The sequence below is a fragment of the Glycine max genome, chromosome 6 (genome assembly GCF_000004515.6).
Source record: "Glycine max cultivar Williams 82 chromosome 6, Glycine_max_v4.0, whole genome shotgun sequence".
NCBI classification, from domain to species: Eukaryota; Viridiplantae; Streptophyta; class Magnoliopsida; order Fabales; family Fabaceae; genus Glycine; species Glycine max.
In genome coordinates, this window is record NC_038242.2 from 43,296,886 (window position 1) to 43,311,500 (window position 14,615).

At 34.8% G+C, this 14,615-nt stretch overlaps 1 protein-coding gene across 2 annotated transcripts; it reads left to right on the plus strand.

Annotated features, from left to right (window-relative positions):
• The first annotated feature begins 1,088 nt into the window (after nt 1–1,088).
• Nucleotides 1,089–3,103, plus strand: LOC102662268 (heparanase-like protein 1). Of its 2 annotated transcripts, XM_041016117.1 has the most exons (4): nt 1,089–1,593; nt 2,149–2,338; nt 2,515–2,640; nt 2,778–3,103. In XM_041016117.1, exons 1-4 carry the CDS (start codon nt 1,563–1,565, stop codon nt 2,881–2,883), a joined length of 453 nt encoding a protein of 150 aa, XP_040872051.1. In that variant the 5' UTR covers nt 1,089–1,562; the 3' UTR covers nt 2,884–3,103. The 2 variants fall into 2 exon arrangements, 1 of the variants encoding a protein (XP_040872051.1); XR_005891860.1 differs by lacking the exon at nt 1,089–1,593 and having other exon boundaries at nt 2,152–2,351.
• Nucleotides 3,104–14,615: the final 11,512 nt, after the last annotated feature.

Consider the following 14,615-nt stretch of genomic DNA (forward strand, 5'->3'; position numbering starts at 1 on the left):
TCATTATAACCCGGGAGTGCATAAGCATTTGCAGAATGGATTGAATCCATTTTGAAAAGAAAAATGATTTGATCCAATTATTTTGATTTTATTGATTTATCAGTCAACAGATTTAGTTTAAAATTTTAATATGATATGATCCGATTAGATCCAATTTAAAACGAATTATACCAGTTTTTTTTATTTTATTATTACTTTTATTTTTTTAAAATAAGATTAAATAAAAAAACAATATATATATATATATAATAAAAAATGTAAAATATTAAATATTTCATTCATATGTCACTGTATAACTAATAACAATATATTTATCCCTTTTAACACAAATAAGTAGTAAAAAAATTATTTAACTAAATGTATTTTTTATAAATATATATAAGTTATATGATAATTTTATAAGTATATAGGAAATAAAAATAAAATAAAATTATATTATATTATATATATATATATATATATATATATATATATATATATATATATATATATATATATATAATTAATGTGTACAAGTTTGGTTTGGATTGAATTGAATCAATTTTTAAATTTAAATTTGATCTGATCCCATCCAATATTTTTAATTGAATCAATTTCAAGCAGATAAGTGTCCGGGCAATCATAATAACATTAGTTTTCTCACCTATTTAAGTACTAGTCAATGGCATTGGTGAGAGTTTTGTTGATGGTATAATGGAAGGGATGTACCTTATAATATTTAGCATAGTTAAGATTTTGACAGTGAGACTTTTGGGATTTTAAGATTTTTACCATATTGATCATATAATACTTATTTGATATATATAACAATTAATAACATATATATATATATATATATATATATATATATATATATATATATATATATATATTAGTTTAGCTAAAATGGTAGTAATGCAAACACCCTTGGGAGAGGGTGTTTAGCTAACATATATTCAATATGAAAATTTTTAAAAATCAATTTAAATTTTAAAATAATAAGCTATATGGCTGAGTAATTGTGTTTGCTTTGTTATACCATTTCAAAATGTAAGAAGTGTTTCTTGAATTTTGTTCATTGACTTTGTACTTCCATCTTAAATATTGATGCACAAAAGATGCATCCTCTGACAATGATGAGAAGAAAGGTCAATATTCTAAGTTCTGGAATGAGTTTGGTAAATCCATTAAACTTGGTATCATTGAGGTTGCCACCAACTGATAAATACTATTTACTTGGTATCTTCTATTACTATTTCAGCCAAATAGAATGGCATTGAGAGGAGAATAAACTTAATTTTCCTGCCATTGAGGAAAGAGATAGGACAGTTTTCATTCCCACTAGCCCAATGCTATACATGCTCTGCCAATATGACTAGTTGCAGTTAATTTTGGCATATTGTTAAGGAACAAGTTTTTCCACTCTCTCCCCCACAATATTCTCATGTACCCTTTATTCCTTTCTTTCTTTCTATTCTTTTAATTTTTTTTTTGTCAAATATTTGATGTCTCTAATGTATATATGGTTTCTTCTTTTGCTTCTTGTTTTTGTCACTTGACATGTTATATCCTGAAATGGACACATGGGTGTATTTGGACTTGAAGATCCCAATGGTTAGTTTTCTTCTCTTATGAATCTCCCTTAGTGCATCTTTTTTACATTCTTTTTTGCAGTTTCCTTCAATCCATGATATATTGTCATCATCCTATAATCATTTCAGAAATTCTGGATATTCAAAATGGTTGAAATAATACCGTAAATATATTGAGGTAGATCTCTATAAAGAAAATAAATGAACACATCATTGATTAAGAAGTTTCTTCTATTTGGTCGACTTTCTTCTATAATATAATAAACTAAAGCATGTGGATGATAGTGAAATTGTTTTGGGCTAAAAATAAAAAAATTGTTCACTATATTAAACTGATTTTGTAGGCCGAGGGGCATACGTTGTGTGCTCTTCCGAACGTTAAATACGTGCTCTTTCGAACGTTAAATACGTGTTCATCATTTATATAATAATTTGGGCCCAGGTTTGATTGTCACTTACTTAATTCTTTCTACTATATAGGCTTTGTTACCCAGGGTGATATACTTTGTTCACTTGCTTGAAAAATACTATTGTCTGTCATTCTTGATCAGTGTTTCTAAGTTGATTTCTCTTTCAGGTAGTGATGAGCATCTTGAAAGGAAGATTCTAGATCTTGAGCGCTTGAGTAGGGTGGAATCAATTTTTGGCAATCTTTCAGAAACCATCAAAATATATGGTCCTTGGTCTTCTGCATGGGTAGGAGAAGCTGGAGGGGCATACAACAGTGGTGGCAATCATGTTTCTAACAGATTTCTAAACAGCTTTTGGTGGATAAAATTGGTTGTCCATTCCTTCCATCAGTTTTTGCTCTTTTTTAATTTCTAAAGGATGGATTATGATGTTTTATCTGTTATATTTAGCAAAACATGTTGCTAAATATAAAATTGGTTCTTTTTTAAATTGGTTGTGATTTATTGTAAGTTTTGAAATTTAAATGGCTCAGGTACTTAGATCAACTTGGAATAGCATCCTGCTACAACACTAAAGTCTATTGCAGGCAGACTTTAATTGGAGGGAATTATGGCCTTCTCAATGCCACCACCTTTGCTCCCAATCCTGACTACTACAGGTAAGTACTAATTGAAAATTGCAACAAACAAAAAGAGAATACTTTTTTTTCCTTGAAGGTTACTTGAAGATTTCTGGTGATTATTACATCATGTTTGAACATATCTAATCCTAGGTTCTGGCCTTGTTTCTAAACAGTGCAGTTTTGTTGCATCGGTTAATGGGAAAGAAGGTTCTTGCGGTCTCAAGTGATGTTCATATTAAAGACTTTTACCTACAGTTAGAAAATGTAAGTAGAAGTTAATAACTTTTACCTACAATTGAAGGTAATAGATACATATTAAAGACTTTTACCTACAGTTAAAAAATGTAAGTAGAAGTTAATGACTTTTACCTACACACTATACATAGTAGGTAAAACCTATAGTGACAGACAATTAACCGTCATTATACGCCCCCTCAAAGTTGACAGAAGAAACGTCCGTAGGACAAAGTCTATCATACATTTACCTACAGATTTTTTATTTATAGTGACAATTTTTGTCCGTAGGTATAAGTCATTTTTCTTGTAGTGCTACTATTTAATTATTTAAATTTGAAATATATGTAACAGTAACTATTTTCAATTATTAACGTACATAACAGAAAAGAAATAAAATACTAATTTCACAATAATATTTGATTTATTTCTGAAAAACAAATAATTTCTATAACCTTATTTTATTTATATAAAACTGAAAAGCAAGGACATGGACCACAAGCACTATACAATGAATTAATTAAATTGGTTTGATATTTTTTCTTTGTAATTCGCAAGCATGTAAGTACAGGGAATCAACATCTAGTATGAATATAGATACAAATAATTAAAAGCAAGAACCACGTGTATGAGTATTGTCAGTGTTGCACTTACAATTATAATATTTTTAATGATCATCATATTAAACATATATTATTGCACCTTGAAAAGAATTTTTTTTTCCAGCTACCATCCATTTACCAATTAGATATGCAGGATCATTAACAAATTAAACATATATATTACACCTTCAAGGGAAGCATCTAAGTATCAACATTTTTACTAATTAGAATATTTTGTTTTTTTTTCTCATGAAAAACATCAACGGACCCTAGGTTTATTGTTAGAATTAATCCACTCCGCACAACTCAAATTGGAGCCCCACTTCCAGTTATATACATATTATATAATTCAAATTGAAATCAAACTTTGCAATAGGCAAGCAATTCATGTGAAATTAAAACTTGCAGCATATGTAAATAAATTGATCTTTGCACAAGTAAATTTAAATCACAATGACAAACAAAAAATTTAAGAAAAACAGAGTTTAAATTAAAAAGAAACAACCCAAAATAACCTAGAATTGATCCTCTAGGGATTCTTGTACATGTTTATTCTAATCCCCAAGCGTGAGTAACTCATCCCTTACCTCGATGTAGTCACTCAAACGTTCTCCGTTAGCAATTGTGGCATCTCTGGTGCTCTCTAGAGCTCCTCCTCCGATTGCTCTGTTAGGGTTCTTGTGCATCAGAAGAAGAAAAAGAAACAAAAGTGTTTTGTAAAAGTTGTTCTAGGTTAACATTTGGTTTATATAGTGGGAATTTATGACCTAATTACTTTTACTTATTTATTTATTAATTTATTAATTTTATTTTATAGGAAAACTTTAAAAAAAAAACACGGCTATTACAGCTCCTCTGACAAGCTCGATGAAGTTCTGCTTCGCCTTTCCAACCTTCAGCTATCCTTGGGGGAATCCATGAAAACCTTAACCCAGAAAATTGATGAGCTTCTCAACAAAGTCACTCCCATCCTCTCGCCATCCTCTTCTCCATCTCCATCACCTTCTTCACCAATCCCTATGCACAACCATAAAATGAAATTAGAAGTACCATGATTTGATGGTACTGAACCGCTTGGCTGGATTTTCAAGATAAATCAATTTTTCGAGTACCATGGCACCCCTGAGAAAGAAAGACTCACCATAGCCTCGTTCTAAATGGAGGGCAGGGCACTCGCGTGGTTCCAGTGGATGACTGGAAATGACCAATTCACCTCGTGGCCAGTTTTCCTTCAAGCCCTACAAACACGCTTCGCACCATCACAGTACGAAGATGCCACAAGAACGCTATTCAAAGTAACACAGAGAGGGTCTGTAGCACAGTACCTTTCGGAGTTCGAAGACCTTGCTAATTGAACCATTGGGTTACCGCCACCCTTCCTCCTTAGTTGTTTTGTCTCCGATCTCACGTCGGAGATCCGTCGTGAAGTGCAAGCGCATCAGTCATTAACTCTGGTTCAGGCTGTCGGTTTGGCGTGCTTGCAAGAGGAGAAGCTCCTCGATATCAGACACCCACCACGTCCGCGAGCGGCTCTGGTAACACTAGGGTCAGCACCCCCTTTTGCACCTCCACCACTGCTATCGTCTCTTAGCCATGCCATGCCGACACCGTTGAAGTGCCTTTCCTCAGACAAAATTGCGTCTCATCGGGAGAAGGGCCTCTACTTCAACTACGACGAGAAATTCCATAGAGGCCACCGTTGTGCCTCTAGGGTTTTTCTTCTAATCGCTGAAGGAGAAGACAAGGATCTAGACCCTAATACAGTGCTCAATGACCCACCCGACCCGCCAGACAAAGTGGACTTACCTAACCCAAGCCCAACCCAAATTAGCTTTCACTCCTTAGCGGGTCACCTTGCACTGAAAACTTTATGGTTGTCGGGCTCGTTTTCCGGTCGCCAGGTGGTGGTGCTAGTAGACGGTGGAGGCACCTACAATTTCATTCAACAAGAGCTGGTGACGCAATTGAATATGTCTTGTCGTGATACACCATTTCCCTTGTGGGTCATGGTAGGAAACATTCAACACCTATTATGCACAAGCTTGTGTGAAGCCACTCTCATTGACATACAGTCGATGCAGTTTGCTGTCGATCTCCATGTCCTCCCCATTTCTGGTGCCTATGTAGTGTTAGGTGTCCAATGGCTTAAATCATTGGGTCCACTACTCACAGATTATAACATCTTGTGCATGCAGTTCTTCTATCAGGGACGCATGGTGGAACTGAATGGTGATCAGGATGACACTCCGAACTTCATCACACTGTCACAATTTTGGCGAATTTCGCAGACCCAAGCTTTAGGACTGTACTACCACATCACACTTCTATCGAAGGACTCGCCCAACCCACAGGACCTTCACCCAGATATTCAGTCCCTCCTGACTAAGTTCGCACACTTGTTTCACCAACCCAGCACCTTGTCATCGAAGTAGGACACCGATCATCACATTCATCTCCTCCCTCAGTTCACTCCGGTCAACGTGAGACCGTATCACTACCCACACTTCTAGAAGTGTGAAATTGAAGCTCAGGTCAAATTAATGTTGCAGAAGGGGCTCATCCAATCAAGCATGAACCCTTTTTCTTCTCCAGTGTTGCTCGTGAAGAAACACAACGGGACGTGGCGGTTCTGTGTTGATTATTGTGCCTTGAACACCATCATTGTTCGCGACCGTTTTCCCATCCCAACCATTGATGAAGTTCTGGACGAGCTGGGTGGTGCTAGATGCTTCTCCAAACTTAACCTCCTCCAAGGCTATCATCAGATACACATGCACTCCGGTGACGTGGCCAAAACAGCATTTCGCACTCATCACGGTCATTATGAGTTCCGGGTGATGCCTTTTGGGTTGTGCAACGCTCCTTCCTCATTCCAGGCAACAATGAACAACATCTTCCAGACATATCTCCACCATTTTATCATTGTGTTCTTTAATGATATTTTAATATACAACACCTGCTTTGAGGATCATCTGCTCCACCTTGAATTGACATTCTAGGTATTATTAGCTAATCAATTTGTTTTAAAATTGACCAAGTGTTTCTTTGCGCAAAGCCAGGTAGAGTACCTGGGCCACTTGGTGTCGCACAGAGGGGTGGAGTTTCTTGGGATTGGCCAAATTTTATCGCCGCTTCATCCGCAGCTATGCCTCAATCGCAACTCCCCTGGTCCACGTCACCACATTAACAAAATTTACCTGGACCCCATAAGCCCAGATTGCTTTTGATCAGCTCAATCAAGCTCTATCTCAAGCTCCAGTTCTCACTTTGCTGGATTTCAAGCTACCTTTCACCGTCGAGACTGATGCCTCAAGGATAGGGATAGGCGCAGTGTTGGATCGAGTGGCCTCATAATAATTAAGAAGGAGGGGTTGAATTAATTATTCTTAAACCTTTACTAATTAAAAATTACTCTTCTAAGGCTTTTACTAAATTGTTAAGAGAATGAGGAGTAGAAGAGAAACTTAACAGAAAGTAAAAGCGGAAATTAAATGCACAACGGAAAGTAAAAGAGTAGGGAAGAAGGAAACAAACACACAAGAGTTTTTATACTGGTTTGGCAATAACCCGTGCCTACATCCAGTCCCCAAGCGACCTGCGGTCCTTGAGATTTCTTTCAACCTTGTAAAAATCCTTTTACAAGCAAAGATCCATAAGGGATGTACCCTCCGTTGTTCTCTTTGAACCTAGTGGATGTACCCTCCACTAGAATTGATCCACAAGAGATGTACCCTCTCTTGTTCTCAGTCAAACCCAAGTAGATGTACCCTCTACTTGTACCACAAAGGATGTACCCTCCAATGTGTTGAGACAAAGATCTCAGGCTGTTAAACCTTTGATACTTTGTGAATGGGGATGCAAAAGAATTCTCAGGCGGTTAGTCCTTTGAACACTTTTGTATTAGGGAATGGGAAGAATCAAAAGAATTCTCAGTCTATGTCGTTTTGAATTCTTTGACAAGGGAGATGGGATACACAAAAGAATTCAGGCGGTTAGTCCTTGGCGAATTCTTTTTGGCAAAGGGAGAAGAGAATGAAAAGATGAATAGCACAAGTTTTCAAGGTTTAGAAAACCAGAAAACTTCATAAAGCTTTTGGTACAAAGAAGAAGAAGAAGTTCAAAGAGATTCAAGGCTTGTAAAGGATTGATTGAATGAATGTAAAAAGTATATGAAAAGCAAATCAAAGTCTTGCTTTTATAGACTCTTCATGTCTGGCCAAGAAGACCATTTAGAAGAGTTATAACTTTTAGAAAAACTTAAAACCAATTTGAAAAAGTCAAAACCTTTTTGAAGAGTTACATCGTTTGATTTATTCAGAAACAGTCATTGGTAATCGATTACCAAATAAGTGTAATCGATAACACAAAGCTTTTATGTGAAAAGATGTGACTCTTCACATTTGAATTTGAATTTCAACTTTCAAAGGCACTGGTAATCGATTACCAAAACATTGTAATCGATTACAACATTTTGAAATTAATTGGAACGTTGTAAATTCAATTTGAAAATTTTTCAAAACCATTCAAAGTTTTGAAAAACTTTTTAATACTTATCTTGATTGAGTCTTCTTTTCATTCTTGAATCTTGAGTCTTGAATCTTGATCTTGATTCTTGAGATCTTGAACCTTGAATCTTGATTCTTGACTCTAAACTTTCTTCTTAAGTCTTGAATTATTCTTGATTCTTATCTTGAACTCTTGAATTGTTCTTGATTCACTTGAGTTGTTCTTTGATTGATCTTTGATTCACTTGAGTTATTCTTTGATTGATCTTTGAGCTTTTTGTCATCACCTTTGTCATCATCATTGTTATCATCAAAACACCTTTGAATCATCTTTGATTCACCATGAAGCTTTGCTTCTACAATCTCCCCCTTTTTGATGATGACAACTTCTGAAATCAAGAAACACACACACATTTTTTCCTAGTCGATCACTCACATAAATTCTCCCCCTTTGTTTTTGAATTTGTGCATATCTTAAAATTAAATTGATTACTCATACGAGTTCTTGACTTTAATGTCATTTCTCTCCCCCTTTGGCATCAACAAAAAGCCAAAGTGTGTAACAAATTTGAAATAACTAAACATCCATACAATACTCATTGAGAAACTAACAACCAAACCATGAAGCAAGAATCATGAAGCAACAATCTATTAAAACTCATATAGTCAAATAACATACTTAATGTTTGTTCAAGCATACCATGCAAATAGGGAAATAGTAAATTGTTCAAATACCATAATAATATTGTTGAGACTTTGGCAAGTGCACCAAATCGCTCTCAAGTAGTATAACTCGGAAGTCCGAGTATCGTTTCCGCAGGGACTTTATTGCACTTGATTAAATACCTCTCAATTTGTAAGTATAAGTAAAAATAATAATGACATAAATAAATTCCGAAATAAGGGTGATTACTAAATCAAATAGTTTGAAAGGAAAGACAATTAATAAAGATGCCAAGACCAGACAAACCCAATTGGCCTACGATGCATGTAAATATGATATTCATTACCAATGCATTGATATTAGTTCTACCCACATCTGTTAACTACTTGCCCCTGATGCCTCACGTTGGCAAGCCTATTTTAACTACTTATCTCCCAAATGCATTAAGGTTAAGTTCTAGATGTTGCTTAAATGCATGGGCAGTGGGTTATCATTCTATGCCTAGCAATGGTAACCCAAGGATTCTTTTCTTAAGATGTTCTGTTAGGCGTTACCCTTTCCCAAGTGTATAACCCCTAAAACGAATGCATGCATTGAATCTTAAATACTTATTAGGAAATACCCTCACCCGAGCGAATAAAACCCTAAAGAAATTTAAGAACGAATGCAAGATAACAAGAAAAGAATTAGAACAGAAAAACCTGTGAGAAATTCCCTTTGCATTGATAATTCTTGAAGCAACCTGTACATCGTTGGCTTTTTAGGCCTGCCAGGCCCTAGTTAGGGGATTAGCCACTCATGGCCATTGAGGGCTTACAATTGGGGGTGAAAGAAAGAATGGGGATGATAAAAACAAAGAATAATAAGAGAGAAGGGAGAGCTCAGGCTTGAAGTACTGAGAATAGTGCTCTGAGACGAGGTGATGATTCCTTGGGACTGCCTCTCTATTTATAGTTGCTGAAGTGGGCTTATGGGCCTTCGTAGTCGCGCTTAGCGCTACACCTCGCGCTTAGCACGTTCAGATCGCGCGCTGGGCGCGCCATGCAGGCTTAGCCTGTGCTTCTATTGAATCGCGCGCTGGGCGCCTAGCTGGGCTTAGCGCGCATAACGGTTTCTGCTCCTTCGTGCTTAACGCCACGCTTGGCGCCTGCAGTTGGTTGCTCGCTTAGCGCCTGATGCGCACTTAGCGCCACTGTTGGGCTGGGCCTGTGTCAGAATTCTTTCTTTCTCTTCATTTCTATTGCTATTTTTGCTTAATGTACCCTCATTTTTCGTATCTGCAACCAGAAATACAATTTAATTAATTTTTTCAACTTTTAATTATAAATAACTGCTAAATAATTAATTTTAAGCCAAAATTTGACTATTTAACGACTATTAATTCATAATTATTTAGCAGTTATCAAATATAGAGATTTATTTTGATAAATCACTGACATCTATTAGTCCTAATTCTCTTCTAATGTTATAGAAGGTATCTTTACTTAGTGGTTTTGTAAAGATATCTGCAAGTTGATTTTTAGTATCTACAAACTCTAAAACAACATCACCTTTTAGAACATAATCTCTAATAAAATGATGCCTAATTTCTATATGCTTGGTTCTAGAGTAAAGAACTGGATTCTTAGATATGTTTATGGCACTTGTGTTGTCATATTTTATGGGAATGTGATCTAATACTATTCCATAGTCAGACAGTTGTTGTTTCATCCACAAAATCTGTGCACAACAACTACCAACAGAAATATATTATGCTTCTGCTGTGGATAATGCTACACTATTTTGTTTCTTGTTATTCCAAGAAACAAGTGCAGACCCTATGAATTGACATGTACCACTAGTACTCTTCCTATCTGTTTTTGATCCAGCAAAATCTGAATTTGAGTATCCTACTAGGTTGCATAAATAATTCTTAGGATACCATAATCCTAAACTAATTGTTCCTAATAAATATCTTATAATTCTTTTTACTGCCATTAAATGTGAAAACTTTGGATCTGATTGAAATCTTGCACACATGCATACACTAAACATAATGTCTGGCCTACTTGCAGATAAGTAAAGTAGAGATCCAATCATACCTCTGTATTGCTTTGGATCAACAGGTTGACCGGATTCATCTTTGTCAAGATAACAACTTGTATTCATAGGGGTAGCCAAGTGTTTTGAGTTTTCCATTCCAAATCTTTTAATGAATTCTTTGCAATATTTTGCTTGATTGACGAAGATCCCATCATTTGTTTGTTTATTTGTAGTCCAAGAAAGTAATTTAACTCACCCATCATGGACATCTCAAACTCACTTTGCATATCAATAGAAAACTCCTTGCACAAAGATTCATTAGTAGATCCAAAAATTATATCATCAACATAAATTTGTACTAACAAGATATCATTATCCTTCTTTTTTTATGAATAAGGTAGTATCTACTTTCCCTCTAGTAAAATTCTTTTCTAATAGGAATTTACTTAATCTTTCATACCAAGCCCTAGGTGCTTGTTTTAGGCCATAAAGTGCCTTTTTTAATCTATAGACATGGTCTAGTTTTCGTGAATCTTCAAACCCAGGAGGTTGTTCCACATATACCTCCTCCTGAATTAGACCATTTAAGAAAGCACTTTTGACATCCATTTGATATAGTTTAAAATTCATAATAGATGCATATGCTAATAACATTCTAATGGCTTCTAATCTAGCTACAGGTGCAAAAGTTTCTTCATAGTCTATACCTTCTTCTTGGTTATATCCTTTTGCTACAAGTCTAGCTTTATTCCTGATTACTATACCATTTTCATCCAATTTATTTCTAAATACCCATTTAGTTCCTATGATTGGATAATCTGAAGGTTTTTCTACTAATTCCCATACATCATTTCTTTCAAATTGATTTAATTATTCTTGCATAGCTACTATCCAATGGTCATCTATAATAGCTTCTTTAAAGTTTTTAGGTTCTATTAATGAAACAAATGCCATATTATTGCATAAATCTTTAAGAGAGTATCTAGTTGTTACCCCTTTTGAGATATCACCGATGATGTTGTCAAGAGGATGATTTCTTGAAGTTTTCCATTCTTTAGGAGGATTATCATTTTCTTGTGTTGTGTCATCTTGATCATCCTTGTCTTCATCATCTCTCTTTCTTTTCAGATTTCTTTCTTCATTTTGAGTATCTTCTAAAGTATCTGCAATATCATCAACAAACTCCTTTCTCGGGGAGGTAATATTAGTTTCATCAAAAGTAACATGTATTAATTCCTCAATTTTCATAGTTCTTTTGTTGTATATTCTAAATGCTTTACTATGTAAGGAATACCCAAGGAAGATACCCTCATCTGCCTTGGCATCAAACTTTCCTAGACTTTCTTTACCATTGTTTAGAACAAAACATTTACATCCAAAAACATGTAAATGTGCAATGTTTGGTTTTCTATTGTTGAAAAGTTCATATGGGGTTTTCTTAAGAATAGGTCTAATTAAGGCTCTGTTCATAATATAACATGCGGTGTTAACTGCTTCTGCCCAAAAGTATTTTGGAAGAGTTGTGTCATTTAAAAGAGTTCTAGCAATTTCTTCTAGGGCTCTATTTTTTTCTTTCTACTACTCCATTTTGTTGGGGTGTCCTTGGTGCAGAAAAGTTGTGTTCTATGCCATACTCATCACAAAACATTTCAAAATCATTGTTTTCAAATTCACCTCCATGATCACTTCTGATGGAGATAATTTTGAGATTCTTTTTGTTTTGAATGACTTTGGCAAGTATTCTAAATGCATGAAATGCATCATTCTTATGAGTAAGAAATAAAGTCCAAGTATATCTAGAATAATCATCAACAATTACTATACATAGTAACTTCCACCAAAACTCATGACTCTAGATGGTCCAAACAAATCCATGTGTAATAATTGCAATGGTTGAGTGGTAGAAACAATATTTTTAGATTTAAAGGATACTTTTTTTTGTTTACCTTTTTGGCATGCATCACATAACTTATCTTTTTCAAATTTTAATCTAGGCAATCCAATAACTATATCTTTCGAAATTAATCTATTTAGATGATACATGTTAATATGAGCAATTCTCTTTTGCCATAACCATGGATCACAATCTTTACTTAAAAAGCATCTATCATTTACAGATTTTTGTTTTAGATCAATCATGTAAACATTATTTTCTCTAAAACCTATATGTTCAATATCTTTGTCATGCTCATGCTTAATAACGCATTTTTCAGAATCAAAAGATACTTTATATCCTTTATCACATAATTGACTAACACTTAATAAATTATGCTTCAAACCTTCTACAAGCAACATATTTTCAATAGGAGTAGAAGAACGCGTACCTATTTTACCGACTCCAATAATTTTACCCTTGTTGTTGTCTCCGTATGTAACATGTCCACTTTTCTTGGGGGAAATAGTTGTGAATTTGGATACATCACCCGTAATGTGCTTGGAACATCCACTGTCTATGTACCATTTCTTTCTAACAGAATTTTCTTTGTTATTCTCATCAGATTTTGTCATGAGACACAAGTTGACTTGGTCTTCATCATGATCTTTGAGTAACCTGTTCCTAAAAATACTTTTGAAAGACAAAGAATCTAAAGAGGCCATTAATCTTGAAGTGGTTAGACTTTCTACAAGAAACCTGCTCTGATACCACTTGTTGGATCGAGTGGCCTCAGAATAATTAAGAAGGGGGGTTGAATTAATTATTCCTAAACCTTTACTAATTAAAAATTACTCTTCTAAGGCTTTTACTAAATTGTTAAGAGAATGAGGAGTAGAAGAGAAACTTAACAGAAAGTAAAAGCGGAAATTAAATGCATAACGGAAAGTAAAAGAGTAGGGAAGAAGGAAACAAATACACAAGAGTTTTTATACTGGTTCGGCAACAACCCGTGCCTACATCCAGTCCCCAAGCGATCTGCGGTCCTTGAGATTTCTTTCAACCTTGTAAAAATCCTTTTACAAGCAAAGATCCATAAGGGATGTACCCTCCCTTGTTCTCTTTGAACCTAGTGGATGTACCTTCCACTAGAACTGATCCACAAGAGATGTATCCTCTCTTGTTCTCAGTCAAACCCAAGTAGATGTACCCTCTACTTGTACCACAAAGGATGTACCCTCCAATGTGTTGAGACAAAGATCTCAGGCTGTTAAACCTTTGATACTTTGTGAATGGGGATGCAAAAGAATTCTCAGGCGGTTAGTCCTTTGAACACTTTTGTATTAGGGAATGGGAAGAATCAAAAGAATTCTCAGTCTGTGTCGTTTTGAATTCTTTGACAAGGGAGATGGGATACACAAAAGAATTCAGGCGGTTAGTCCTTTGTTCTTTTGGAAAAGGGAGAAGAGAGACACAAAAAGAATTCAGGCGGTTAGTCCTTGGCGAATTCTTTTTGGCAAAGGGAGAAGAGAATGAAAAGATGAATAGCACAAGTTTTCAAGGTTAAGAAAACCAGAAAACTTCAGAAAGCTTTTGGTACAAAGAAGAAGAAGAAGTTCAAAGAGATTCAAGGCTTGTAAAGGATTGATTGAATGAATGAATGTAAAAAGTATATGAAAAGCAAATCAAAGCCTTGCTTTTATAGACTCTTCATGTCTAGCCAAGAAGACCATTTAGAAGAGTTATAACTTTTAGAAAAACTTAAAACCAATTTGAAAAAGTCAAAACCTTTTTGAAGAGTTACATCTTTTGATTTATTCAGAAACAGTCACTGGTAATCGATTACCAAATAAGTGTAATCGATTACACAAAGCTTTTATGTGAAAATATGTGACTCTTCACATTTTAATTTGAATTTCAACATTCAAAGGCACTGGTAATCGATTACCAAAACATTGTAATTGATTACAACATTTTGAAATTAATTGGAACGTTGTAAATTCAATTTGAAAATTTTTCAAAACAATTTTGCTACTGGTAATCGATTACAACAATCTTGTAATCGATTACCAGAGAGTAAAAACTCTTTGGTAAAAGGTTTTGTCAAAAAC